Below are 27,960 nucleotides of genomic sequence, written 5' to 3'. Positions count from 1 at the left end.
AACCCCTGACGTTCAAGTCTCAGATCAGTCTTTGTTTGTAACTTCTGTTATACCGATAAAAATTATTGACTCATTTCAACGAAATAACTGGGTTAACAGAACACCGCAATCTTTTCGATTTTGGAGGCCGCTGAAAATTCATTTGTTAAAGAAACTTCTAATCATATACGTCAACCGAGAACAACATCCCATTTGAAAAGGAATTGCAATCTGATTGTGATTCGGATAAGGACTTGAAAGAAGGCAACTCAATAATTCTAGAAGAAGAAGAATATAATGTTTAAGACAGAACCCATACATAACATATATGTACATATTTATATATAAATATTTAAATTGTTCCTGAAATAAATGTAAGTATATTGTCTGAATTCAGCGTCATACTCAATTTCTAATGATAATACTACGAATCTGTTTGTATGGGAGGCAATAGAGGGCGTGGTCGTACAAATTCAAAACTCTTTTTACATTATTGTCTTTCTAAAAAAAACATAATGTTCAAAGTTTTTGGTCTCTAACTCTATTTTTAGAATTTATGCCAAAAAGATTGACTTCTGGACCATAGTGCTGTGGTTTAATAATTTAGCGACTGGACATACAATTTAGCAAAAACCGCCCAACAGTCATATCTGGACAAAGCTCATGGAGCGTAAACACACATACGCACGCAAAGATATTCATCAGTAAAACGCCAAACAGAACATGCGTCATGTGCAACGCCACCAAACATTACGCTGCTCTGCTTTCTTTGCTTCTACTCCACTTTGCTGCCAGATGCTGGTCAGACTGATTTTCAAAAATTTGTAGACGCGAGGGAGTATTTTGCTGAAATCACACCTCTCAAAAATAATTCAGCTGTTGACAAGTAACATGATGTTATGCCTATCCCTATATGATTGTCCAGGAAATAACAGCTGTACTATCTCGTCCCAAGCTGGATTGGATGTTAAGGTGATAAATAAATCTGGACGGCCGTAGCAACGAACATATGCCATGGCATCTTGAGCATATTCAAGCATGTGGCGTGGACTACCTATGTATGAGGATGGCAAAATCGTGAGCTTTCCAACGTTGGTTGCATTACGGTCATTCATCACAGCATCCCGCAAATGGATATATTCCTCGGACCGAAGTTTCGTCTGATTCAATCGAAGGAGCCTGACAGTATATGCAGACCTGATGCATCCGGCCAATAACGACATTGAGATTCGAGCTGTAATCAACAGTTGGATTATACCTGAATGTAAGACGATTGTATTGAAGGTTTTGATCTGCTGCAAGCTGTAAACGCGCTTCAGCTACCCTTGCCCTGTCGCGTTCATTATTTTGAGAGTGAATCAAATCGATTGCTGCAGAACGCGACTGCCTAACTCTCAATCGTTTTCTCTCAAGCCTATCTGCTCGTCTTTCTGCTGATTCGCCGCTCAGTCGCTCGGATGGAGGCCCGTTCTTCGTCAGTCATATTCGTAATCTTACGTCTGTTTGCTTCTGTATTGGGAGTACGACGACCCAAACTCGACTTCTTGGGTGGCATGACTTCGTTTCTTACTGAACCTGAACAAAAAAATTAAATTTTTATCTCCAATTTCATCTTTTAATATGTTTTGAATGTTTGGCTGCCTGTAGAGGGCGCAGCAGGAGGGGCACGTGGAAACGCGAAAAAAATGATATATTCGCAAATGCAGATAAGCTATCAACATCAAAAGTAGACAATAACCGAGCTGGAACCTCAATGCATGTTGTGTAAAAATTTGGGCTTAAACGGTTCAGGACTTTATAAGTTTCTTCTTTCAATATGTTTTGAGTGTTTGATCGGAAATGCTTCGATTCAGCTGGCTGCTTGTAGAGGGCGCAGCAGTAGGGGCACGGGGAAACGCTAAAAAAATGATATATTCGCAACCGCAGATAAGCTATCAACATCAAAAGTAAACCGAGCTGGAACCTCAACGCATGTTGTTTAAAAATTTGGGCTTAAACGGTTCAGAACTTTTCAAGTCGATGAAGGAAGTAGACACGAACAGAGCATTTATATATATATAGATTATTTTTTTTTAGAAAACTCCGCCCAACTAATTCAGTAAGAAACTGGCATGCGCTTTTATTTCTATGTGCTGATCTTCTGCTGAGCGCTGAGCGAAATAACGTAGTTTATACATTTCTCATATAATCTATCAATCAATCAATGACACAGGTAAGAATTTACTACAGTTCCGATTGGATCCAGCTTCGAAACTCTTAAACCATTGACCGAATGGGCAAAAAACTGCGGATTTGGTATCAATACCACTAAAACATGCTCTTAGCCATCAATCAAGATGCTGGAAATCATTAAATTACAAACAAATGAAAGAATGGGTTATATGACCTCAGAGATAAACTTCGGTAACGATTTCACGACCTCATACTCAAAAAGGAGCAGATTTGAGCAGGGACAGAGTAACCGTAAAGGGCGAGGTATCCCTCTACAGTGACGCACAGTACGTCCTCTAGAACAAACACCGTTGCAAAAATCAAGTCATGATGGCATTCTGCCTCTGAAACCGAAATAATTTTAAGATTTTTTTATAGAAGATTGAAAAAGCATTCATTGCACACACTTCCTGGCAGGTGCCACATTTTTCTGGCTAAAGTTGTTTTACATCTGAAGCTGTTACAAGTAGGCGACTACACAATTACTATGAATATGCAACACAAAAACCCAAAACAACTATAGGTAAAAAATGCCAAAATCCCAACCAAAACAACTCAGGGAGGGTTTGCCTCAATTATATGTAGCGGTAAAACTTTAAATCTGTCAATGTTTATTGTGCTGTTCTCTGGGACATTTAAAATCGCGAAAAGATTTATAATCAAGTGATTTTAGTAATATAAGATTATTTTTAGTAAAAGAAGAAGGTCTAAAATGATTTAAAAAAAACAAAGCAAAATAAACAAAACAAAATTTGTATTATTCGTTTTCAGTTTTAATTTTTGTTAGCAAAACAAAAAAAAAATAATAATAATAAATAAATGAAGCTAAAAACATTATATAATGTTCTTAAAAATTATTAGAAAAAAAATGGTTTTTTACTTTGACACCATGGATTCCAATAAAAACAGGACTACCACATAATTTAATATGTAGGAGCTGAAAAGCAAGATACAACGGAACATCTGTTATGCTTCTGGCCAGTGCTAAACCATATCGAACTACGACACTTCGGTGCTTACCAACTGGAGTCACTGGAAGGTATAGGAAAGCTGAAAGTATCAGGAATCCTAGTCTTCCATACAGACTCAGAATGGTACTAGGCCCTAACCACTTGTACTTACCTACCTGCAATTCACTAGCGCAAATTCCATCTCAGTCCAAGTCCAAGCGCTATAGAAAACAGTACGACGCTTCTTCAGAGCTAATTTATGTTGGTTTTGGGGGCGCGGCGGACATCTTGCCCTAGGCGAAATACGAAAATTAATATCTTGTAAACGAAAGGTGCGCCACCCACCTTATGGAACAGATCGATACGATATCTTCAAAGGCAGCTCAAGTTCGATCCCTTTCGCAGCAAAATTCCTTTTCATCTAGCTTTTGGTTTTCTCTGTGCGATACAGAAGTTTTCTCAGGCGAGTGTCTTCTCTGGCCAACATTCCGAGACCTTTTCACAGTGCTCTATATAGCCAGGGTTTCCGCTCAAGTAAAACCAAAGCGAGCGTTTTGGCCATATGAAAAATGTATTGAACATGCAGTAAACATGCATCGCACACGAATCTTCGGCAGCCTTTAGGCAGCAGCAAGACACCATCCAAAAGAGCATTAGTTACTACTGGTCCGGGCATGGTAAGTTCCGCGGAAGGCAAAGAAAAGTCACTATAGACCCTCTCCAACGAATTTTAAGAGGCGTACCAAGCATAATTGACAATTCGGTAGAGAACCAAACACCGTAGTGGAAAAAATGTCTAATATTTTAAAAAGATGATACAATTAAGGGCAGCGAAGAGGCAAGTTCACTTCCAACGTTGCACTGAGGTCACCGTTGCTAACAAACACCAGGACATAGCAACTGAAGAGGAGCATCCCAAAAAAAAATCTAAAACCTCCTAGAAGAATCCATTATGATATAGAGTTCTTTGGGGGGATAAAAGCAAGGGATATCCAATGGAAAAGCTTTTGGATTGTCTTCCTGCCAAAAGCTGGAAAGTAGCTATGTAAACCGCAACGATAACATATCGATAAGCTTCACCTTATTTATACTCAAAACGCAAACGGATTTCAGAGGAAAGTCCTAAAAATAACAGCTTATGTGGACGCCATAAGCATAATAATCACTGGAGTCTGCCCATCAACCCTTAGTTTGGTTATGGTATCAACACTTAGGGAGATATGTGATGTGCGGAAAAGGTAGGACGCAATATCAATGTGGATAGACGGATCTCATATTCGGAATTGACCCCAAAATTCCGTCTTTATGAGGAGGTCAATTTGTTCGTAGACAGTCAACGACAATAAAATCCATGCAATCGTCAGCGGTAAATTCCAAAAATGAACTGGCAAGCAGAAAGGCACTAGACAACCCTAGCACGACAAAGTCAGTGCGGATGTACTGGGGTCCCAGCCACAAGGGCATCGAATGCAAGGAGACCGAGGACGAACTTTCAAAGGAAAGACTCGGACTGGCTAGTGACAGAATAATAAACGTCCCCGTCTTCCTAAGTACTCTCTAATGAGTTAGAAAGGCTGGCAAAAAGCAAATGAAGGAAAAACTCCACAACCGGCATAATATCAAAAATAATGTACAAAGAGCGCAATGATAAACTCAGCTACTACATGCTGCATCTGCCTCAGAAAAAGTGCAGACTGTTAGTAGAAAGTCTCAAAAGTCACTGTGAGAAATGTATACGAAATCTGATGAATCTGAAATAACCTTGGAGCATCCCATCTACAATTGCTAGTCCCTAAAGAAGGAAAGAATAAGATATTTGGGCGTCCTAGTACTGGCATCACTAGTAGATGCCTCCCAGAGGCAGCCTGGTGAACTACTTACCCTGATTATCGTTGAAATCGTCTAAAAATCTCCAGGTCCATAGAATAACATCCGGACAAGTAAGGGCCAAATTGGCCTAAGCGTGGCTCCCACGCGGACCTTACCGTTTAACCTTAACCTAACCTTCTTCTAGTTGATTTTGTTCCTTTCTTTTGCGGCGTTAATATTGCCTTGGTTGAGATTGGGGTTGGTGGTCTGACAGGTGCGGTAGTTCCAAGAACCTATTGGCAGATGCAGACGGTATTGGGTTATTTAAATTTCTTTTTATCCTGATATATGAATTTGATCTTTCGAAAAGATTGAGTATAAACGGCGTATGTTAATGTTGATAGGTGGAGTCATTCAGTTATCTTCCAATAGAATTTGTCCAGAAAAAATTTTGAAAAATAAGTCGTATCGTGAAAAAAGAATCTATTTATGGGAAATCAACGAAATTTAACATACATAAGAAAAAATTTTAATATGTAACAGAGGAGAGAAAATTTAATTGCAAATTCTATTTACACAAAAGTTAGCTATTTTAGTTTCTTAAAATAATATATTTATTTTTAATCAAGGCTGAATTAGTGAATATCGGAAACTGAAAATGGGTGTTTCACTACAAACTGCTTATACAATATGTATGGCCGTGCAGCGACGTCCGTCCCGCACGGAATTGCTCCAGCAAAACAAACACAAAATGTAAAGCGCTGCATGATCAAAACTTAAGCAGCTTCGATTTTAAAAGCAAGATAAATAAATTGAATTATATTTCGAAAGGCAAGCTTAAAGGAAACTTAGGCAGGCGGTTTCACTCAAACAATTTGAAAACGATTTTTGTATAGGTTAGTAAAGACAATAAACTAGGTATTAGACGAAGGAAAAAAAATAATGAAAATTGGATTTTTGGCAGACGTTTTTATAAAAAAAATCAAATTTCGATCAAAATTTAAAAAAAAATCCTTCTTTTAAGACCTAGTGAATGATATCTCACAGACCTCTGTAAAAGTGCTTTAAGATTGGAATTTCGGCTGAAATCTTGACAACCGATTTTGAAAACATAGTTTTAAGAAAAACGCTTCAAGTTTTAAGAAAATAAAATTGGAATACGTTTGTTTAACGTCTATTGAATCGTCGATTCCTGAGCCATAAAAAAGAGAACCTTCTGCAGCTGCAATGTCCAGGGCATCCTTTGGCTGTCTTGATAAATCCTGGCTTCACGAGTCTCGCTGGCTAACAATAGACGAGCAGCAACTGCCACGCTCAGCCTATACCTGACTTCGAGCGTCCACCTTTTTAAGGCTGTAGCTCCGAAACTATTAGTCAATCTGAAAATTTAGGACAATATTGTAGAGATTTTATAGAATTAAGGGGGTAGACCACCCTGAACGCCTGAAAATTGGGCCGTTTTTAATAAATTCATTTTGACATACATCAAAGTACATATGTTAAACTAAAAAATACTTATTGAAAGAACAAAACTATTTACGAATGGCAGAAATATAGCCAGTCAAAAAATGCGTTTTTTTTTAGGGAATGGTCGTATGGTGTACATGCTGCACATCACATTTTTTATCCGAAATTCAAAAACAAAATGTATTATAAACTATATAAATATGGCTATAGCATGGCGTAGCCGTTTTTGGAAAACAATTTTTTTGAGCAAATGGGAGCACTTTGAAAAAACAATATTTAACGAAATTTTTGTTTTAAAAATTCATAATTAAAAAAAAAAACATATCGAAAAAATTCTACGTCACGCCTTAGAGAACGTTATAGAATAGCTGTGTAAAAATTTGGAGAGAATCGGTCTAGCAGTTTTAAAGAAATCATGTACACCGTTTTAAAAAACGTAGTTTTAAGAAAATCCCAAAAGAAGATAAAGAAAGTACTCTAAGGTATACCACAAGTATTGAGATATTTTTAAGCCCGATGTTTAAAAATGACCGTAAGAATATTGGCATATAAAAAATAATAGTTTTTCCAAAAATGTCATGGTGGTCTACCCCCTTAAATTAGCCAAAAAAAAAAGTGGATTTTTTGAAACCGTGAAACCCATGTACCCCGTTATACGTAGTAACCATGTAAAAACAAAATGTTAACACAGCAGTAAGAATACTACATTTAAAGTGTAAAATAATAAGAGGGAGAAAATAAAAGCAAGTTGGCATTTCTAAATCAATCAGCTGTTCATACAGTTTAAAATATTGAAAAATAATAATAAAAAAATGCTCCGATTACAACCTCTTCTGTTTAATAATTATTAATGCACTTGCAAAATGATCGAATTTTCGCCAACTTGTGTAAGTCTTGTTTCCGTCTAAAATTATATTCATGTAGTTTAATGCCCAAATTTTTTTGTGAGTGAAGGACTCTGAGACTGATAATAAAGATGAGGAAGAAATTGAACCGAAATTTAAGTACCAACGCATTGCCAACGATTTAAAAAATATACTAAACACCGATGTGGTAACTGCCACTGCTGTGCACCCAAAGGTAGGAACGTACATACCGAAAATTAAATCTAGTTAACATATTTTTTAGTTTCTTATATTTGGAACTTTCCGAGGCCGCGTTTATTTATTAGATCACCAAGGCAACTCAATTGATTCGAATCTAAACACCGGTGAAAGCCTAACACATCAGGTGGCAGTCAATCAGATTGATGTGGATCCGAAGGGGGAGTATGTAGCCACGTGCTCAGATGACGGAAAAGTGAGTAAATGATCATAAAATCAATCTATGTACATATATGTAAACATGTATATCACAGGTCAAAATTACAGGCTTGTTTAGCTGTGAAAACAATCATACCCTAAGTTTCGGCAAATGCATTAAAGCTGTGGCTTTGGAACCCGATCCGAAGTCTCGGACTAGAAAATTTATTGTAGGCGATGACAAGCTCATTTTATATGAGCGAAATATCCTTAACAAGCTAAAGCCCATTGACCTTTGCGCAGTTGAAGGCAAAGTATTGTCTATTTGTTGGCAGGATAACTTTGTAGCCTGGGCAAGTCATTTAGGAGTACGTGTGTTCGATTTGAACGAGAAATGCTCGCTGGGGCTGATGAAGTGGGAGCTTCCATCGAAGGGAAAGCGTCTTGAGAATTTTCGGTGCCACTTGCGCTGGTCAAATAAACATACTCTTCTTATTGGTTGGGTAGACACTATAAGGATTTGTGCTATTCGGAAGAGAAATTCAATCGAGGCTGCATCTAGTAGTCTTCCCGACTATATTGTAGATCCAGGTATGTAAAATTCATTATAAAATGGAATATATATATTTATTGTATCCATTGCAGTCTCAACATTTCAAACTTCATTCTATATCTGTGGACTAGCCCCAATGGCCTCAAGTCAACTTGTAGTACTTGGCTATCGTAAAGAAAAGAGCCCCAATTTTAAAGCTTTACGGCCCGTGCTGTGTGTGATTGAACACAAAATGAACAGTAGCGAGGAGATCTGCACAGATAGCTTAACTCTTCGTGGCTTCGAAGAGTATACAGTTAACGACTATTATCTGGGCTGCATAATTGAAGAGAATCGCTATTACATCGTTGCCCCTAAGGACATTGTGGTGGCGAGCCTTATTGAAACGGACGATCGGGTCGACTGGTTGATTAAACACAGGTCAGAAGAGCTAAAATATTTTCTATTTAGTATTAATATCCTGGCTATACTACTAAGCTTTCGCAACATTTGTCAGCTACTTTCGTCCAATCGTAGTAATATTCGGGCAAGGAGGTCGGATTCGTGCCTGCGCTATTGCCACTGCATAGTTTTTCGTCGTAAATGTTGCTCATCATTTCCTGATTTATTTTGTGCATAACCAAGTGATACGATTGACATTTTCGGGCTATATAACCGGTATCGAATCTAGGATCGTGCCATCGATATATGTGACGGAATGGGGCCAACCATGTTCCGACTGAAACGTCCTCAGACGCGTATGTGGAAAGCGTTTGTGAATTATTTGCTATATATTCACACAGTTTTCGCGATAGAACATATCCACCACCAAGAGCGTATGGTAGATAGTTTTTGCTAAGATAATAGTTAGATTCCTTCCAACGACCTTTTGTTTTAATTCTTGACCGACCACTAAAATAGCCCCAATAAAGTTGGGGTAATGGATCGTTACCATACTTAACCGTATTCCGCAGGAGCTTGCGATCATAGGAGACCAGCTCATTGAGTAAATTATCCAACTTAACATACGTGTCGTCATCCACCTTCATAAGATATGAAAATGCATAGCGCTGCGTTAATGTGTCTAGAGATTGAATTAGCTTCTGTGTGAGATTATTGTAAGTCTCGGGGTGGCTTTTGAGTAGTAAGAGGTCGTTGTGTTGCATATGTTCATGACGAAGTTCCGCCAATAAGCCGCTGCTCATTTGCGCAGTTCCAATTGCAAAGAAATGCTTGACTCTTATCTCTCGCTGTGTTTTCTTTGAACTTTTCGAAATGGTCGCTTGCCAGGTAATATACTGTCGTAGTCTTTTCTTCTGCGACTCAACTCGTTCCGCCATTAAATGGCCAGTGGCGTGGTAGGTAGGAAGATAGATCTGTTCTTCTGGGAAATATGGTAGTACAAGTGGCTGCTTGACATGTCGGAGCCAGGTCCTCCGCATAGTGTTTCTATGGTCCACATTGCGTGGGCTACTCAGCACCAGAACGATGAGGAACAAGTCGGGATGTGGCTCGAGTTTGTCTCCAATTCTACTTCGGTGTGTTGGGCATTTGTCCACTTTACTGAGTGTCGTTGTGATGAAGCTTCCAAAAAAAAAGGCGCTGGCGGCCGTAAAAAGAGTCACCAAATTATTCATACGCCTCATTATTTATGACGGTTTCTGCAAAGGAATTTAATGTTACCAGATCTTGCTACAAATATCGTAATATTTTTACGTCTAATGCCACGACTTGGCACTGGTTTCAACTTGGGTTGCATTTTCAACTCTGAATTTTCCCTATTTTACAATATTCTTAGACAAGATGCATTTGCAATAACTCCCAAATATCGCAACAGCTAGCTTAATTTCCGTAATGGTGCTATGACGCAGTAACACAGTTTTATGTTATTTTACTCGGAATATTATTATTATTATATTATTGTTGTTCATTTTGCTGCGCAAGAATCTAAAAATCATTTTTGCACAATTTTATCAGATTTTCTTCTTTTTTTTTCACTTTAGTTTTAACAAATAATTACAAAACACAAAGAAAAAAAATTTATTAATAATAAGCTTTGAAAGATTTTTTAAATTAAAATTTTTGTTTATTAAGCACGGTATGGTGAGAGTAAAACACCGTTTTCAAACAGTGAGAGAGAGCGAGAGGCAAATAACTGAAAACGGCAGTTCGTCAGCACCGTTTTCAAGGCATGTACGGCGACACGAAACTAAAAATACTAGAAAGTTATGGCGTTAGGACATTACCGACGGCACACTTTTAGTATTTTGCGAGCGTCTTGCAAAAAGAATAAAAGTTTTAATAAAACAGGTTTTTTGCGACGATTTGCCTCTCGCTCTCACTTGTAGTTCCTTTGCGTATTTTAAATTATATATCCCGACATAAAAAAAATTTTCGTAAATGATGAGTGTAGAAGCTCAGAAGAGCTGATACAGTTAATATAATTAAAAATGTGCCGAAAATTTTAATTTATAAGTTTAGAAGAGCTGATACAGAGATGAGAAATATAAATTAGGAAGATGTAGGCCAGCAAGGACGAAATGGGACAGCTCCACAGCTCTCTGCCGATCTGAGAGATCTCGATGCACCTGGCACAGATTATTAAACATTCCAGGTCGACATCGTGGACCATGTTTGATGCCATTGGATTTAGGTTGCCGGTCTTATCCGGGACTGACCCGATGGGTACGCCGAAAGAGTACATAGGCTTGCCCACTGCCCCACTTGCCCACTATGACCACAACAAAGAAATAGTGAAATGAGCGGTTACATCTAAAAAAAATTAACTTTTTCGCGCTCGCAGTTTTACCCACTCCATACCGTACTTTAGATAAGTATACTTTTATCGGTCTAAATTTTTATCTAGTATATTTTATTTATTCGCGGCTAATGCTTTTTATACCCTTGCAGGGTATTATAATTTCAGTCAGAAGTTTGCAACGCAGTGAAGGAGGCACCTCCGACTATATAAAGTATATATGTTCTTGATCAGGATCAACAGCCGAGTCGATCTAGCCAAGTCCGTCTGTCCGTCTGTCAGTTTCTACGCAAACTAGTCTCTCAGTTTTGAAGCTATCTGAATGAAACTTTGCAGTTAGTCTTTTATATACTCTCACTCGTTTATATGTCGGAACGGGCCGGATCGGACGACTATATCATATAGCTGCCATAGAAATGATCTGAAAATTTTTACAAAAAAAATTATAACATTTTTAGTTTTGAACAGAATTTGATCAAATTTGAGATATAGCCATTTCATATTATTTTACAATTTTGTGTAAAATTTTATGAAAATTGGACGACTATATCATATAGCTCCCATTGGAACGATCGAGAAATTTGAGAGGAATGAGAATGGCGGTGGCTGTTGTAGGAAAACTGACAATCGCGGTGGCGATAACATTTTTAGTTTTCAAGAGAATTTAATCAAATTTAAGATATAGCCATTTCATATTATTCTAAAATTTTGTGTTAAATTTTATGAAAATTGGACGACTATATCATATAGCTCCCATAGGAACGATCGAGAAATTAATTCAATTAAAAAGTATAACATTTTCAGTTTTCAACAGATTTTCATCAAATTTGAAACATAGCCATTTTATAAGAAACTAGCTGTACCCTGCCACGTTTCTCTGTGGCATATGGTGGTTGCACGCATAAGAAATAAGTCAAACAAAGAAGAATAATTTTCAAATTCATTTAATTCTGTAATACTTGTGGTTATGCAATATTTTTCGTTTCTCCATTCTCCGCGTAAATATAAAGACTATCTGGTTTTCCGACACGGGAACACGCAACATATAATTATCCGTGTGAAAAACAATCTGCACCCAAATCTAGACCACACACCTCCATAGATTGACCTTGAGCTTTATTAATGGTCATTGCGAACGCCAAACGAATGGGAAACTGCAATCTCTTGAACTGAAACGGTGTATCAGTTGGGATCAGAGGAATCCTAGGAATGAGGACATCTTCACCTTTGAAAGGACCTGTTATTATCGTTGCTTCTAATACGTTGTTCATCAATTTCTTGACTGCGAGTCGCGTACCGTTGCAGAGTTTCGACTGATTTATATTTCGGAGCATGATAATCGGCACACCTATTTTTAATTTCAATATGTGTGGTGGCATTCCAGGCAGATCAAGTGAGTTTAGAAATTCCGTAGGGTAATTAACTGCTTCCTCTGCCTCCACAACGGGGTCTATCGACTTATATGTAATTTCGTCAGTTTCTATGCTGGACTGGATTACATGATTGAGCTGGTATACATCTTTGTTCTTGGCAGCGAGAATCCCTCGTCCACTGAGCCAATCGTGATTCCTATAATTTATTCGGATATCGGGGAACACTTTTTGGATAAGTCCTTCCTTCGATGTAACTAAATTACAGAAATTCTCGGGCAATACCATTTTTCTCGACGTCTCATTGACTGGCAGTTTTCCGTTCCCCGTGTCCAGTAGCTGTCGTGATAATACGTCGGCTGAGTCATCGTTCTGTAACTGGACACGCATATTCGTCTTCAACTGTAATGTACGTACATGTTGCCACAATATAGAATATTTTAGGCAAGCATTTATCTCGTCAGCTGGTGTCCCTGCGAGCAATATTAACGCATTCCTGAATGGTTGGACAGCTCCATGCAAATCCCGCAATGATCGATCGAGAGCCTCCAGCGATTTTTTGTGTGCCATTGTGCATTCATCCCAAACAATGAGTTTACATCTTTGCAATACTTTTCCCAAGCCAGATGCTCTGGAAATGTTGCACGTAGGAGTCTCGATGATTTGCATGTTCAACGGCAACTTCAGCGCTGAATGAGCAGTCCTCCCACCAGGTAACAATGTCGCAGCGATTCCAGATGAAGCAAGAGCTAAAGCTATGTCCTTGTTAGCTCGAACCGTAGCCAGAATCAATGTAATGAGGAATGTTTTCCCCGTTCCTCCTGGAGCATCCAAGCTTCAGCTACCCTTGCCCTGTCGCGTTCAGTATTTTGAGAGTGAATCAAATCGATTGCTGCAGAACACGACTGCCTAACTCTGAATCGTTTTTTCTTAAGCCTATCTGCTCGTCTTTCTGCTGATTCCGCGTTATGCATCTGCATTGCTCTCAGCCGCTCAGTCGCTCGGATGGAGGCCCGTTCTTCGTCAGTCATATTCGTAATCTTACGTCTTTTTGCTTCTGTATTGCGAGTACGACGACCCAAACTCGACTTCTTGGGTGGCATGACTTCGATTCTAACTGAACCTGAACAAAAAAATAAAATTGTAATCTCCAATTTCTTCTTTCAATATGTTTTGAATGTTTGACAGGAAATGCTTCGATTCAACTGTCTGCCTGTAGAGGGCGCAGCAGTAGGGTCAGAGGGAAACGCTAAAAAAATTGATATATTCGCAAACGCAGATAAGCTATCAACATCAAAAGTAGACAATACCCGAACTGGAACCTCAACGCATGTTGTGTAAAAGTTTGGGCTTAAACGGTTCAGAACTTTTCAAGTCTATAAAGGAAGTAGACGCAAACAGAACATTTTTATATATATAGATAAAAGAAATTAATAAAATTAAAGAATATAACTTCTTCAGTTTTCACAAGATTTTCATCAAATATGAGATATAGCCATTTTATTTTAATCTACAATTTTGTGTAAAGTTATAAAAAAACCGGACTACAAAATCACATAGCTGCCAGAGGAACGATCAAAAAATGAATACAATTAAAAATTATAACGCTTTCAGTTTTCAGCAGATTTTCATTAAATTTGAGATATAGCCATTTTATATCAGTCTTAAATTTTGTGTCAAATTTTATGAATCTGACGACTATATCACATAGGTGCCATACAAACGATCGTTAGATGTGGAGCAAAAATGCAAATCTGTGAATGTAAAACTGACAATATAATATGTATAGGAGAATGAAATGAAAGCAGGTATTACTTCATTGTTTTTATACCCTTGCAGGGTATTATAATTTCAGTCAGAAGTTTGCAACGCAGTAAAGGAGGCACCTCCGACTATATAAAGTATATATATTCTTGATCAGGATCAACAGCCGAGTCGATCTAGCCATGTCCGTCTGTCCTTCTGTCCATCTGTCCGTCTGTCCGTTTCTACGCAAACTAGTCTCTCAGTTTTGAAGCTATCTGAATGAAACTTTGTAGTTAGCCTTCTATATACTCTCACTCGTATATATGTCGGAATGGGCCGGATCGGACGACTATATCCTATAGCTGCCATAGGAATGATCGGAAAATTTTTACAACAAAAATTTTAACTTTTTCAGTTTTCAATAGAATTGGCTTAAATTTGAGATATAGCCATTTTACTATACTCTACAATTTTGTATAAAATTTTATTAATATCGGACTACTATATCATATAGCTCCCATAGGAACGATCGAGAAATTAATACAATTAAATTTATAACTTTTTCAGTTTTCAGCTGATTTTCATCAAATTTGAGGTATAGCCATTTTATATAAGTCTTAAATTTTGTGTCAAATTTCATGAAAATCGGACGACTGTATCATATAGATGCCATACAAACGATCGTTTGATGTAGAGGAAAAATGCAAATCTGTGAATGTAAAACTGCAAATATAATATGTATACATAGGTGAATGAAATGAGAGCAGGTATTACTTTATTGTTTTTTAACATTAATATATATAATTTATATTGTATGGATTCCTAGTCATCTATGTTCTATCTGCAAGGGTACATAAACTTCGGCGTGCCGAAGTTATCTTCCTTTTTTGGTAACAATCGAATGTATGGCATCTGATCCACGCTCCCTCTGCTCTTTCGATCGCTCAAACGCCATTCACAACGAAACCCATATGTACCCGTTGTCCGCCTGTTCCTCACTACTTTACACTCGGCCCTCCTGCTCATCTTCATCTGACCCAGATAAAACCAACTCGTCGTCGTTGTCGGCTACAAACCTCCACAGCTTCATGTTATCGCAGCTAGTACTGGTTAAGTTTGGTCCTTCCACTTGGGCTGCTTTGCGCACGTCGTACCGCCCATTTCGCTTAATTTGGACGACCTCATATGGTCCTAAATACGGGCTAGCCAGCTTCCTTCCTGCGACAAACTGAGTCCTCTTGATTGCGACGAGATCACCCAATCTGTAGTTGTGAGCACGCTTGCCCTTTTTGTCGTAGTTTCGCTTATATATTTGCTGCGCCTCTTCAATGTTCTTTTTAGTTGTTTCTCGCATTTCTTGTCGCTCAAGATTAAACTGAGAGACAAACTCTTCATTTAGGATTTCTTGCAAACGTTCTTCTGCATGGCTGTACATTCGTGTCCCAAACAACAGCTCAAATGGCGACATTTTTGTTGAGGAATTTACTTGTGAGTTTATAGCTTTTTGCACCTGAGGCACATATTTGAACCACTTGCTAGGCTCTTCTGCCGATACCTTGGCGATGCCAGCAATGATTGATCGGTTAATACGCTTAACTTGGCCGTTTCCACGATCTACTCCAGTATACATCTGTTTAAGTGTGAGATCGAATGCATCTGCATTTTTTTTCGAACATTTCAAACCATTGTTGCACCAATTGACCATCAAAATCGTTTACCACTTTCTTAAAATTATCAATTTGTGGCTTGGCGCGGCCATTTGTGCTCTCATCAATTTGAATTTTTAATGACAACAACTGCAATATATTGTCGATTTTATTCTTCACATCCGAAACTTCCAATACATTCTCATTTTCTTTCAGTTCCACTGCTTCTTTCTGCTCCTCCTTGACTTCTTCCATATCTTGTACTTCTCTTCTATGTTTTCTATTTTTTGCCGGCGTTCTACGCGTCAATTTTTATTTTTCCCCGTATCCAAGTCACAGCGAAAGGAATATAAGAGTACAGAATTAAGCTGCACAGCTGTCTTCTTTGATATTTTCTACTTGAATCGCTTTACTACGCAGTTCCTTTTTTCAACCGAATTTCACAACTTCTGTTCACAGCTTCTAGTCACGCACTAGTTAATTTAACTCTTTTCTTAATTGTTTATCTCAGACCCGGTACGAGCCCCCAAATGTAGAGTTTGTATTATAATGTTTATTTGGACTTATATAAGAACTTAAACGACTTTAACAACTTTCAAAATACTCCCGAAAATTGCGACTGCTTCTGTTTACTTCTTTTCCGCAACTGATCCACGCTCCCTCTGCTCTCTCGATCGCTCAAACGCCATTCACAACGAAACCCATATGTATCCGTTGTCCGCCTGTTCCTCACTACTTTACATTTTTATATACTGTATGTTTATATTGTGTTAATTACCCACTTTTAGTATTTGACATAAAAATAAAATTTAGTTTAATTGTTTTTCTGATTAAAAAAAACAAAACACGCCTGAAAGTTTATCAGTATGGTGGTATGGAAACGATTTAAACCAATATTTATTTTCAATTCTATATGTTTTTATTATTTGAAATATTAATATTGTGACAATGAATATTATTATTAATGTGAAAATGAATATTAGAGTAATTATTAGAGTAATTACTTAATATATATATTTTTTGTGTTACATAAAAGAAAGAAAAAAAAACCAAGCTAAAATCAAAACAAACAAACACATATTTTTCCATCAACTTAGAGATGTAGCCTTTTTAATATCGCATTGCCGCATTAATTAGGATTTCCATATAGTTGTGAATGAAACATAGTGTCTTGGAAGAGTGTAAGCTAGATAAAAATACGGCACTTCTAATAAAACTTGTAGTGCATTGATAATGCATTAGCTGAGACAACGATAAAAAGTATCTAAAAGTGTATCTGAGACCTCATTAGATGTAGAATAAATACGAATTTTGTTTTGTTTTCATAGCTTTTCATGGTATTTTTATTTCAGTCAGAAGCTTGCAAAGCAGTAAAGTATATACATTTATTCTTGATCAGCATCAACAGCAAAGTCGATCTCGACATGTCCGTCTGTTCGTTTCTTCGCAAACTACATTTTTAAATCAATAGGAAAAATTGTGGTCATGGCTAATATTCTTCCAAATGGCTAATATTTGCTTACTCGGATTTATCCTTAATTTTCTAAGATACTCCTGTACGGTATTTTTAAATACAAAAGAAGCTTTCACAAAAAAAGCGTCGAGTTGTCTTTATTCAGTAGAGAAAATTAAAAGGACATTAAAACACCACACATGTTGCTTGATTAAAGTATATTCTGTGCTTTACTCCTGAATTCGCCTTGTTACATTTCAAATAATTCCTCGGCACACTGCCAAGTATTTCGTTAAGCCCGGTAAATAAACTGACTTTACAGCTTAGATTTGAACATGATATGTGGGTAAAAAAAACTAAGTGAAAAGATCGGCTATTGCCTGATCATTATTTCAGTCGTATTTTAAAATAAAATCTAAGAAAAATATCTATAGGCTTATGTATTAGCTTTAGTGTTGATACAGTTATAAAGCAGTTTTGGGTCCTGAAGAACTTGCCCCTGCAACGCATTAAAAAGTTTTTGTAATAGTGCCAGTTTAGCAGAGTAAAGTTTTAACGAATCCAAAACATCTAGGACAGGCAGATTGATAGTACAGTGTAGACTTTAGGTTCATTACAAAACCTGTCGTATAGGAAACTTCTTACGGTTGTGAAACGCAGAAGTGTCTTACCTCCTGACAACCCTTGTTGATTGGCCTTACCTAGTGATTTTTTATTTTTATACCATGGGTATACATACCCTATCTACAAGAGGAGGTTTAATATAACTCCATTTGGTCAACTCGTCAGCTACACATTTGCTCTACTTATCTGTTTCCTGGTCAGCATAACGTAGAAGAAGTATAGTATTTAAGCCCCTGTGTCATGAACACTCTTGGCTATTTAGTATTTTATTCAGTTAGTGGCTTAATTTATTGCGGTCAAGCGACTGTCTAGTCCTAACCCTAAATTCTTAAAGCTGTGATTTATGAGTGCGGAAGGTTTTCATTCTTTTGTTCATGGTTTAGCAAACAAGATACTTTAAGATGTTAAAAGTATACCTATTTCTTCACCATTCAATACAGCAAAATTTTGTAAAAACAAGTCGGAAAGCTATAGTGAAGTTTGACCGACTATGCTATGAGAACTCCAAAGTAATGTAGGTTAATAAGTACAAGGATATGTCTCAATAAAGATATATGTTACTAAAAACATGTTGCGAAACACAAAAATAAAGCAAATGTTGCTAGTGGCCTGTTGAGCAACATCCATCGCAATGGGTCAATGCACTGTATTGTATGTTATTGTCTAATGAGTACGTTTATTATCCGATTATGCTATAAAAATTTGATAACCTTAGCTTTAAGAGTCTCTCAGATCTGTTGTTTCATACGGAGGGATAGATGGATCTCTGAACATGGCTAAATCGACCCGGGTGGTTATACTAATGACAAATATACATCTATACTATATAACGGGTATAAAAATATCTTATATTATATATTCCGTATTTAGATTATATGTAAAAATGCGTTACAAAATGTTTACTAAGACGCGTGAGAAGAAATTTGGTAATAGAACGAGGAAAATAAGTTAATTCTACAAGTAATAAAGTTTTTAGTTTCGGAGGGCTTTCAATGCCTTCAATATTTTCATAGAGTGTAGCGTAATAGCCCTGAAGGGTTCATGTACTTCAAACTCTCTCCTACAGTGATGTACTACTAAGGGATTATACGTTCTAGATGTTAGTCGGGTAACATGGAAATTGATCTGAACAAACAAAAAGCGGCTCTTCAGATCCCCTTGAATAAGTTTGTGTAAAGCGCTTAAATAACTAGAAAGAATAATGTGAGAGCCGGTGAGCTTATATTTATTATACAATTAAGGTTTTACTTTTTTAGGCGTGTTAGCTCTTTGTGGAACCAAAACGGTTTATTAAAGACCAACGGTTAGGTTACCGGAACACTTAACGAAAAGAAAGATTTCGTGGCACTGTAAAAAATGTCCACGTTGGTTGTCATGTCAAAGCATATGTACAGATCGGACCAATTAAATTCGGATATTAAAGTAATTAGTTTTTGGTAGTCAGTTTTTAGAAAACAGCAGACTTTGTCAACTTTTCGATCAGGTTTATTTTCTATTATATTCCCCGTATCGATAGACACTTCAATGGTAAGGATCTTCATTTTGCGTCAATGGAGGAACTCTAAAAATGTTTAGGCCTACAGGATCAGATCAAGTAAGCGGTTTAAAAAATTATGCACATGGTTAACTTGAAACAATGAGAAATCAAGGAAGCCATACGAAGGTGGATACTGTGGCTTGTGTCGGCCTGGCTTGTACTCCCACAGGCCGTGATTTCTTTTTTCTAGCCAAATACTCATTAACTACTACGTGATCGGGCCGAAATCACCCGAGAAAATAGTGTCAAAAAGTTTGAGAGAGACACCTTAACATTTTCGGCTATACAATTACGATGGTAGTCTCGGCGACAGTCAAAATGCGTACAACATTTTCTCGAACCTTTACCCTTATGCAACATGACTTCAAAAAAAAATCTATTTTAAGTTTAGAATATATTTTAGAATTAAGAATTTGAAACAAAAACTAGCCATACAAAAACAACGCGCATTTCCAGTTCAAAACTGACAAAACTGTTCAAAATACAAAGGAAACTTAAAGCCCCCGTTTAGACGACGCGTTTCTTCTTAACGCATAAATTAGAGGTAAAGTTACTAACTAAAAACTGATATTTTTCTTTCTTTTTCCTCGACCTTTTGTGAAATATAAAAAATGAGATGCAACTTGTGTTATTTTTTTAGAAGAAGAACAGCCTCAAACCCTAATTCACTTCCATCACAGTCAATCTCTACATAATCCCTAACATCGTATATCGCCAGAACTGGCGCTTAATTATAATATAAGAATAATAATTAATAAAAACTTTTAACTGCTTGCACCTTGCTTGGATTCAGAAAATGTTGTATATTATATTGTAAAAATTTGCACTTGTCTATTCTCAACTCTAATTTATTTTTAAATGAACTTCAAAATACTTATAATAATACTTGTGAATGCTCTTCCATATAATGATCAACTTATTTTCTCATGTCAGAATATTTGTCATAAACCAATTTTTTAAATACCTGTGGAGCTGTTTTTAAACCCATAGGCGTTCACAAAAACTCAAATAAAGAAGTAAATGATGTATACTTTACTGACGCTTTGTTAAAATATATATAAAAGTATCCAAATATTCTTAAAAGCTAATTTTGTGACTTCTTTTTCTTAAACATTAGGTTAGGTTAATCCGAAAGTCCATCGTTAAGGGCACGCCTAGGCTAATATGGTCCTTTGTTGTCCAGCTCGCTTTGGAACGTTCTTAGGCGGACGGGGACGTTTTCGTTCAGCGGTCTCGTTGCCATCGATGCCCTGGTAGCAGTTTATCCAATAGATCCGAATTGTCCTTGACGTGTTTAGGATATTTGGGGGGTCCCTGCTTGCCAGTATACTTTTATAGCTGACCGCTGAAGATTTCATGGACTTGCCGCTTGACTGTCAGCAAACAGGTTTACTTGCTCACGCGGACGGTCTATTCTCTGCGCAAGCTCTGTCGCCTTCCTGATGGCTAAGATTTCCGCCTGGAATATGCTGCATTGGCTTGGCAGCTTATACGACAACCTTATCTCAGGGTCTGTACAGTATATGCCCACTCCTACTTCTCCTTCCATCTTGGAGCCGTCGATGAATATATTGAGACTGAGTCCTACCTTTTCCCGACTACTCGCATGTCTCCCTGAGTGTTGATTCCATAACCGCGCTGAGTGACGATGTACAGACTCCCTTGATAATTATCCTTATGTCATCTGCATAAGCTGTGACATTCGGAGTCTTTTTTCTCGAGCCTCTTGATTAGGTCGTCGAGGGGCGATAGAACTCAACCTTGGTGTGTGCCTCTGTGCGCTCCCCCAATCAGATTGTTCCCGCCTACGACTTAGTAGATTTCTTTTTCATCCTTGATTTCCTTGATAGATAGATGCCTTTTTCGAAAGTTAATAATTCTGACGCGAGTGTGGAGTCAACCACTATGAGGATACCACCACCACGTCGTGTAGGCCGATCTAGCCGATTTACCGTGAACACAGCTTGCAAATTTTACGAACTCAGAATCTCCGCCTTTAACCGGGTTTCTGTGAACACAATAACTTAAGAAGCAAACTAAAGACTATCTGAATACAAGCTAGGAAGCTTACTACTTAAGCCTCTTGTATTCTGATCGGAAATAAATAGAGAGATGGTTAGTTTTTCTATTCCTACGGGCCGCTCTTTTCTTTGCTTCAAACTCCTTAACAACGACATACTCTGGCCAGAACTTAATAGAGCATTTTGTGCCATTCAGTTCTTTAGGGACAGAGACGTTAGAGGTCGTTAGCGACAGAGACATAAGGTTAACTTGCGGTAGGTACGTCGAGTGTTTGTCGCTCTAGCAACTTTAGTGCGACATAACTTGCTGAGTCGCTGAGTCTGAGTCGGTGGTGGCAGTAGTGCTGAAACTAGTGTAACTTGCCCCATCATGCTAGAGGTGCGCCCGCTGGTGGTACGCAGAGAGGATTGCTCCTCTCCGTGCCCGCCGGTGGGAGTAGTCACAACACCGACATTTGGGCTTAAAGCGAAGCCTTAGCTAAATACTGCATTACCGCGGACGGCAAGGGTAATACAGTGCCCATTGCCCAGCCGGCGCCCTTCTTGAAGGTTCAGCTTAAGGATTTTTTGCCAGCTTTAAACAATATTCTTCTTTCGCTTAAAAAATTTTTTTGTGCTAGGTTTTGGGGTCCTAAAATTTACTTCCAAACTTTCTTGCACTCTGATTCTCTCTTGAATTCAAAAAGCATCTTATTATTCAATAAACTAATTTTCATATTATTACAAACTTGGGATTTCTTGACGGCAAATATTTAAAATTTTTCTTGATTAATTTTAAAAGTACAGCTTTCATAGATTCATATTTTTATAGATTCACTAGCCACAACAATTAAGTTGTTTCTTCCTGTATAACATGTAACATGTATAACACGTTTCCATAACTTTTCAATATTTCTTATTTTTCCAGTATACATGTCTTGAGAGTCTTAACTAGTGTTTTTTAATATATATGAATATTTATTTTTTATAAATAAGTAAAACTGGGTTCCTAAATCTATAAAGCATTCTGTAATAATTGTCTTGTTCAAGTTTTCATTATTAAAAATAATGGAATGGCAATAATAATGGCGATCAGACCATCAAAAAGGTTATAGCCGCCATGTTGACATCTCGAGTCAGATTGCGCTTTTCCTCGAAGTACACCACAAATTTATCCGTTAGCTTTCACAGACGTGCTTCAAATTTACTTTCGATTCGTTTCCGCTAAAAGCAAAAAGTAACTCGTTCATCCGCTCTGTCGTTGGTTTTTCAAACGGCGTTGAATCATCGTGTAACCACTGCAACGGGCTGCCTTTCAAGTTGCCAATCAGCAAAACTGTGCTCTTTATGTTCGAAAGTTTATATAACTCGGATATATTGTCCCATTGGAAGACCCAGCCGCGAAAGGAGAATCCAATGCCTCTGCCTCCACATTGTTGTAAATTTTCAGAACTCTCGCTGGCGTCTCTTTTATTTCTCTGTCCGTCGTCCGGCAAATCGTTGTAACGATTGCCATCTGTTTCGTTTCGGTGTATACATCTATCGCATCGTTGCTACGCTCGCTTCCTTGTTCAATCACGTCGCCGTCATTCTCCAAGTCTTGACCGTCTCGATTTTCTGATGCAGCTCCTCCATGCTTTTCATGCCACGATCCAGTTTTTCTGAGCGCTGCGGTTTTGTTGCATACGCCTTACCAACTCCGCAGCTTCCCCCCGTGTCTAGCATTTCTTGCTCCTCCTCCAACTTGTATTGACTATTTGGGCACTGCCTAGGATCGAATAGAGTGACCAAAGCATACTTATATTAATATTATTATTATATTCTTATAATTAAGTTTTTAAAAAGACGGATTAACTCCAGTTAGTGCAATTAGATAACGTTTGTGTAATTATAACATATTAATATTTTCTGCAATGACATAATGATATATATATATTTCCTCTTAGTTAAATTTTTTTTTTCCTTAGATAAATAAATAAATAATTTACTTTTTATCAACAGTAAATTTGAAGAAGCAATTGAGTTGATATCTTCGCATGGAGGAAGCTTTCCCATTATATCTGTTACCAGGTATGATTTTTATTAGCTGTTAGCGTAACGAATATACATAATTTTAAATGCACCAGACTTTATATAAACCACTTGCTGACGCTGAAGCAATATGAAGAAGCTGCTAGACTGTGCCTTCGTATGTTGGGCAACAATAAAGCTCTTTGGGAAGAAGAAGTTTTCAAGTTTGTTAAATGTCAGCAATTACGTTCGGTAAGCGCCTATTTGCCTACATCCGAGGACTGCAAACTTGATCCACACGTGTACGAGATGGTCCTTTACGAGTTTTTGAAGTTTGATGTAAAAGGTTTCTTGAACCTTATCAAGGAATGGCCATCACAGCTATATAATGGACTGGCTGTGATTAACGCAATTCACGATAATTTTCGCAAACAGAATGCGAATGAATTGCTTGAGTCTCTTGCCCTTCTTTATTCATATCAGGGAGACTACGAGAGCGCTTTGCGAATGTATTTAAAGTGAGTAACAGTACCAAGATCCTTCCACAATACAAGGAATGTTTAACAATAATTTCTTCTTAGATTACAGAACAAGGACGTTTTCGAATTGATACGACGTTATGAACTGTACAATGTAATTTCCAAATTAATTATTCCCTTAATAAGTTTGGACCGCGAACGTGCCTTTAAAATATTATTAGACAGGAATAAGATCAAGCCAGAGGTTGTTGTGCATCAGCTAGAGAACAATCAGGAATACTTATTTTTGGTAAAATCGAATACACTAATTGAAATACATTTAAAGCAATTTAGAATTTCACAGTACTTGGACTCTTTGCAAAAGGTGAACTGTAACAATATATTTCAACACAAGTTGGTTTCCTTGTATGCAAAGTATGATCGTACAAAACTATTGCCATTCTTACGGCGTTCAAAGGAGTACGTTATACAAGATGCATTGGAGATATGTAAACGAGAAGAATTTTATCCAGAGATGGTTTACTTGCTGGGTTGCATGGGCGGAGTGGAAGCAGCAGAAGCCCTTAATATAATAATTCATAAGGTAATGAGTATTATTATTAGAATTCAAGCGAGTTGACCGAGTTGACGGTTTAAAGACTTTAAAAAATCGAACGTTAAATTGGTTAACCCCTTATAAATAGGGTAATTCTCTAGAAATTTATTTTATTTTATTTTTGTTTTTTTGTAGATGAGAGACGTTGAAATGGCAATAGAATTTTGTAAAGAGCATGATGACAACGATCTATGGAATACACTTATCGATGAATCCACTAAGCAACCTGAGATTATAACGAAAGTTTTGAATGGCATTGTGGGTAAGTAATATAGAGTTTGAATTTCAAATGTTTTACGTAGTCTACCTTCATTTTATTGCTTTTTAGATTTTGTTAACCCAGAAGTAGTGGTTAGTAAAATAAAGAAGGGCCAGACCATACCAAATCTTCGGGAATCTGTAATCAATATGCTATGGCACTACAATATCCAACAGGAAATGCTATCCACCGCTCAAAGAATGCAGCTTGATGATTATTTTGATACCCACTCCGAGGTGGTTTCATTGCACCGGCGCGGCCAACAAGTATCCCATGATCAATGCTGTGCACAGTGTCAATGTCCAATACTAATGAAAAATGATACCTTTAATTCCATAGTCGTGTTTAAATGTGGTCATATGTATCACGATCTGTGCAATCTTAGCAACGAGTACTGCACAGAGTGTCAAACGTGGAACACTAAGCCTACCAAAGTGGAATAGATCAGATAACCACAATTTATTGCAGTTGTCATTCTCATGTATGCAGTTCCAATTAAATATACTATAAATAATTATATTGTCCGTGTACTCGCCTTTAAAACTCAATTTACATAAATAGATAAGAAAATATAAATAATAAATCTGAATACACCCAAAATTTAAACAAAACCAGCAATAAAACAACAAAAACAGTATGGAATTTTTTTTCGATTTTTTCTAGTTTTTACTTTTCTAAGCAAAAACCTAAATACTGTACAGAGTGTGGCCAAATGGGAATTAACTTTATATAAAATTATTAGGGATAACACTATAATATAGAAAAGCATTGTACGGCCACAAAGACCATTAGTCGAATGGATTGAATTAGTCGCGACGCCACAAGTCTATGGGCTTTTATATCTTGATAAGTAAACATTTTTGCTAGTTCGACCCAATGAGGAGGTGCCTAGGGGTGATGGAAGTGATAATTGCGCCACCTTTGCATGTGTTGCTCGGATGGTCAGCTCTGTAGCACAGAAAACTCGTCAGAGAGAATTGCATTCCTGAGTGAAAGCAGTGTTCTTCCACAAGCTTAATGGCATGTTGTTGAAAAAGTCCAGGAAGTATATGGAAAATCAGCTTAGCAAACAAAGCAATACTCTAATCAACATGTATTGCCCTTGGGAAAACTTTTGTATATATGAACTTTTGACTAGTGTACGCAGCCGAAGCAACAGTCATTCTCAAAGCTATTTAAATAGACCTGCCCAGATTCACTAGATTAAAGATTGAAGCTATAAAAAAAGCACGTGAACTCCAAAATTCGAGGATTGATTAACATCCACTTCCCAAAAATAAAAATTCTATGGGTACCAAGGTAATCCGGGCAACGATTTCGCCGATAAGGGTGCGAAACAGACACAAGTTCACCTCTTTTCACATCTCCAAACTCACTCATAGACCAGAAATCAACGGATGTCTTAAATCATCATTAAACAAGATAGGAAGCTAACTTCGGCACGCCAAAGTTTATATACCCTTACAGATATAAATTCTATGACTATGAATCCATACAATATAAATTATATATATTTGAGTTAAAAAACAATGAAGTAATACCTGCTTTCATTTCATTACCTATACATATTATATTTGCAGTTTTACATTAACAGATTTGCATTTTCCTCTACATCAAACGATCGTTTGTATGGCACCTATATGATATAGTCGTCCGATTTTCATGAAATTTTACACAAAATTTAAGACTGATATAAAGACTAAAAAAAAGTTATAATTTTTAATTGTATTAATTTCTTGATCGTCCCTATGGGAGCTATATGATATAGTAGTCCGTTCTTCATAAAATTTTACACAAAATTGTAGAATAATATGAAATGGCTATATCTCAAATTTGATGACAATCTTTTGAAAACTGAAAATGTTATATTTTTTTTTGTAAACATTTTCCGATCATTCCTATGGCAGCTATAGGATATAGTCGTCCGATCCGGCCCGTTCCGACATATATACGAGTGAGAGTATATAGGAGACTAAATACAAAGTTTTATGCAGATAGCTTCAAAACTGAGAGACTAGTTTGCGTAGAAACTGTTCAAGGTTGATCAAGAATATATATACTTTATATAGTCGGAGGTGCCTTCTTTAGTGCGTGGCAAACTTCTGACTGAAATTATAATACCCAAGGGTATAAAAGCACATCCCAGTTATTTCCCTTTACCTAAAACTGGTATCAAAACTTAAATAAAGATGGTCTTAATATTGCTAAACGCCGTATTCACCAAAATTCCACGAATCGAGCAAATAAAACTCACAAGATTACGTCTTGGACATATTTAATTGACCAATGCAAACAAGTTTGTACAACCACCCTCAAACCAATGCCAGTTTGGATACAGCCGACATTACAAAAGTTCATTCTTTCTTAAAGAAATGCCAATCCTACTCCATAAATTATAAATGTCCAGATATTTACGTATTATTTAATCCATACCTATTTAGCAATAAGCAATTTAAGGATACAATGTTAAGATCAATAAAAGCAACCGAACGCCACAGCAGCTATGGCTGATATTCATTCTGTAGCCTAATTTATAATTAAGCATACATTGTACAAATAAATTAATAAATTGGCTCTGAAAAAATGCGATTGAAAGTATTGGAATAATAAAATCTGTTGTTTGTGAGTCCGGTTGGCTTTTATACTAAATCTGCGTAGGACAGGGCACAGACTTTTGCTATGAACCTGAAGGAGAGGTTTACAATATTGCACCTCCAAATGCAACCTTCTTCAAATGTAGGTTCCTGTGACTCTAGTAATTTTCGGAAGTCAGAAAGGATACAAGGCGAGTAAAAGCTAAGAAGGCTCCGGACGAAGATGATGTAGATCATGGCAGCGTATCTTGATTTTCAGCAGGCATTCGACATGTTGCATGTCGGACTGCTACTCAAGTTGAGAGATTTCTTTTTGAGATGATAAGAAGTTTCCTAATTTAAGGTCTTAAGGATGGCGTCATTAATTGTCATTGACAATCATCAGCTGTACCTGAAGAGGTTTAAGAATTCTTTTCACTTATAATCACTCCGGGAGGACTACCTTACAATTTATGTATAAATTCGACTGATAAAATTCATGCTTAATGGAAAGCTAGATCATTCATAATGCTGTCGTCGCTATTCGGCTCATCATGAAAATCATCTTTAGCAGTAAAGAAAAAATTAAAAAAAAAAAATTTAACTTAAAATAAATAAATTTTAGTTTTTCAATGATGTCAGCTTAAGACTAAATTATTGTGACAAAAATCTTACTTCTACTGCCCTTTGATTACATAAGTTGGGGAGCGAGATCGCCCGC

At 37.1% G+C, this 27,960-nt stretch overlaps 2 protein-coding genes across 3 annotated transcripts; one reads left to right on the top strand and one right to left on the bottom strand.

Moving 5' to 3' along the window:
• Positions 1-7,108: 7,108 nt before the first annotated feature.
• On the top strand, positions 7,109-25,303 carry lt (vacuolar protein sorting-associated protein light). Of its 2 annotated transcripts, none has more exons than XR_015273568.1 (11): positions 7,109-7,303; positions 7,371-7,496; positions 7,545-7,715; positions 7,774-8,248; positions 8,303-8,630; positions 23,325-23,393; positions 23,450-23,851; positions 23,922-24,101; positions 24,156-24,395; positions 24,543-24,669; positions 24,736-25,303. XR_015273568.1 is itself a non-coding variant. In XM_020950952.2 (11 exons), the coding sequence occupies exons 1-11, from the start codon at positions 7,280-7,282 to the stop codon at positions 25,107-25,109; spliced, it is 2,523 nt and encodes an 840-aa protein (XP_020806611.1). In that variant the 5' UTR covers positions 7,109-7,279; the 3' UTR covers positions 25,110-25,303. The 2 variants fall into 2 exon arrangements, 1 of the variants encoding a protein (XP_020806611.1); XM_020950952.2 differs by having other exon boundaries at positions 23,915-24,101.
• On the bottom strand, positions 8,266-9,924 carry beta3GalTII (beta-1,3-galactosyltransferase 6). The gene is made up of 2 exons (XM_020950953.2): positions 9,906-9,924; positions 8,266-9,850 (listed from the first exon to the last, which is right to left on the bottom strand). The coding sequence occupies exon 2, from the start codon at positions 9,833-9,835 to the stop codon at positions 8,675-8,677; it is 1,161 nt and encodes a 386-aa protein (XP_020806612.2). The 5' UTR covers positions 9,836-9,850; positions 9,906-9,924; the 3' UTR covers positions 8,266-8,674.
• Positions 25,304-27,960: the final 2,657 nt, after the last annotated feature.

The sequence above is a fragment of the Drosophila serrata genome, unplaced genomic scaffold (assembly GCF_035046125.1).
Source record: "Drosophila serrata isolate PLE 108 unplaced genomic scaffold, ASM3504612v1 contig_112, whole genome shotgun sequence".
In the NCBI taxonomy this organism is placed as follows: Eukaryota; Metazoa; Arthropoda; class Insecta; order Diptera; family Drosophilidae; genus Drosophila; species Drosophila serrata.
The sequence above is the reverse complement of the archived record's forward strand: the minus strand, read 5'-3'. Positions and strand labels throughout refer to the sequence as shown.

Bases quoted from the DNA above. Each gene is read 5' to 3' on its own strand.
- lt (XM_020950952.2), top strand. From the start codon at position 7,280: ATGATCGAATTTTCGCCAACTTGT. The intron at 23,852-23,914 runs GTGAGTAACAGT...ATTTCTTCTTAG, and splicing joins GCTTTGCGAATGTATTTAAA to ATTACAGAACAAGGACGTTT. The intron at 24,102-24,155 runs GTAAAATCGAAT...AGAATTTCACAG, and splicing joins ATCAGGAATACTTATTTTTG to TACTTGGACTCTTTGCAAAA.
- beta3GalTII (XM_020950953.2), bottom strand. From the start codon at position 9,835: ATGAGGCGTATGAATAATTTGGTGACTCTTTTTACGGCCGCCAGCGCC.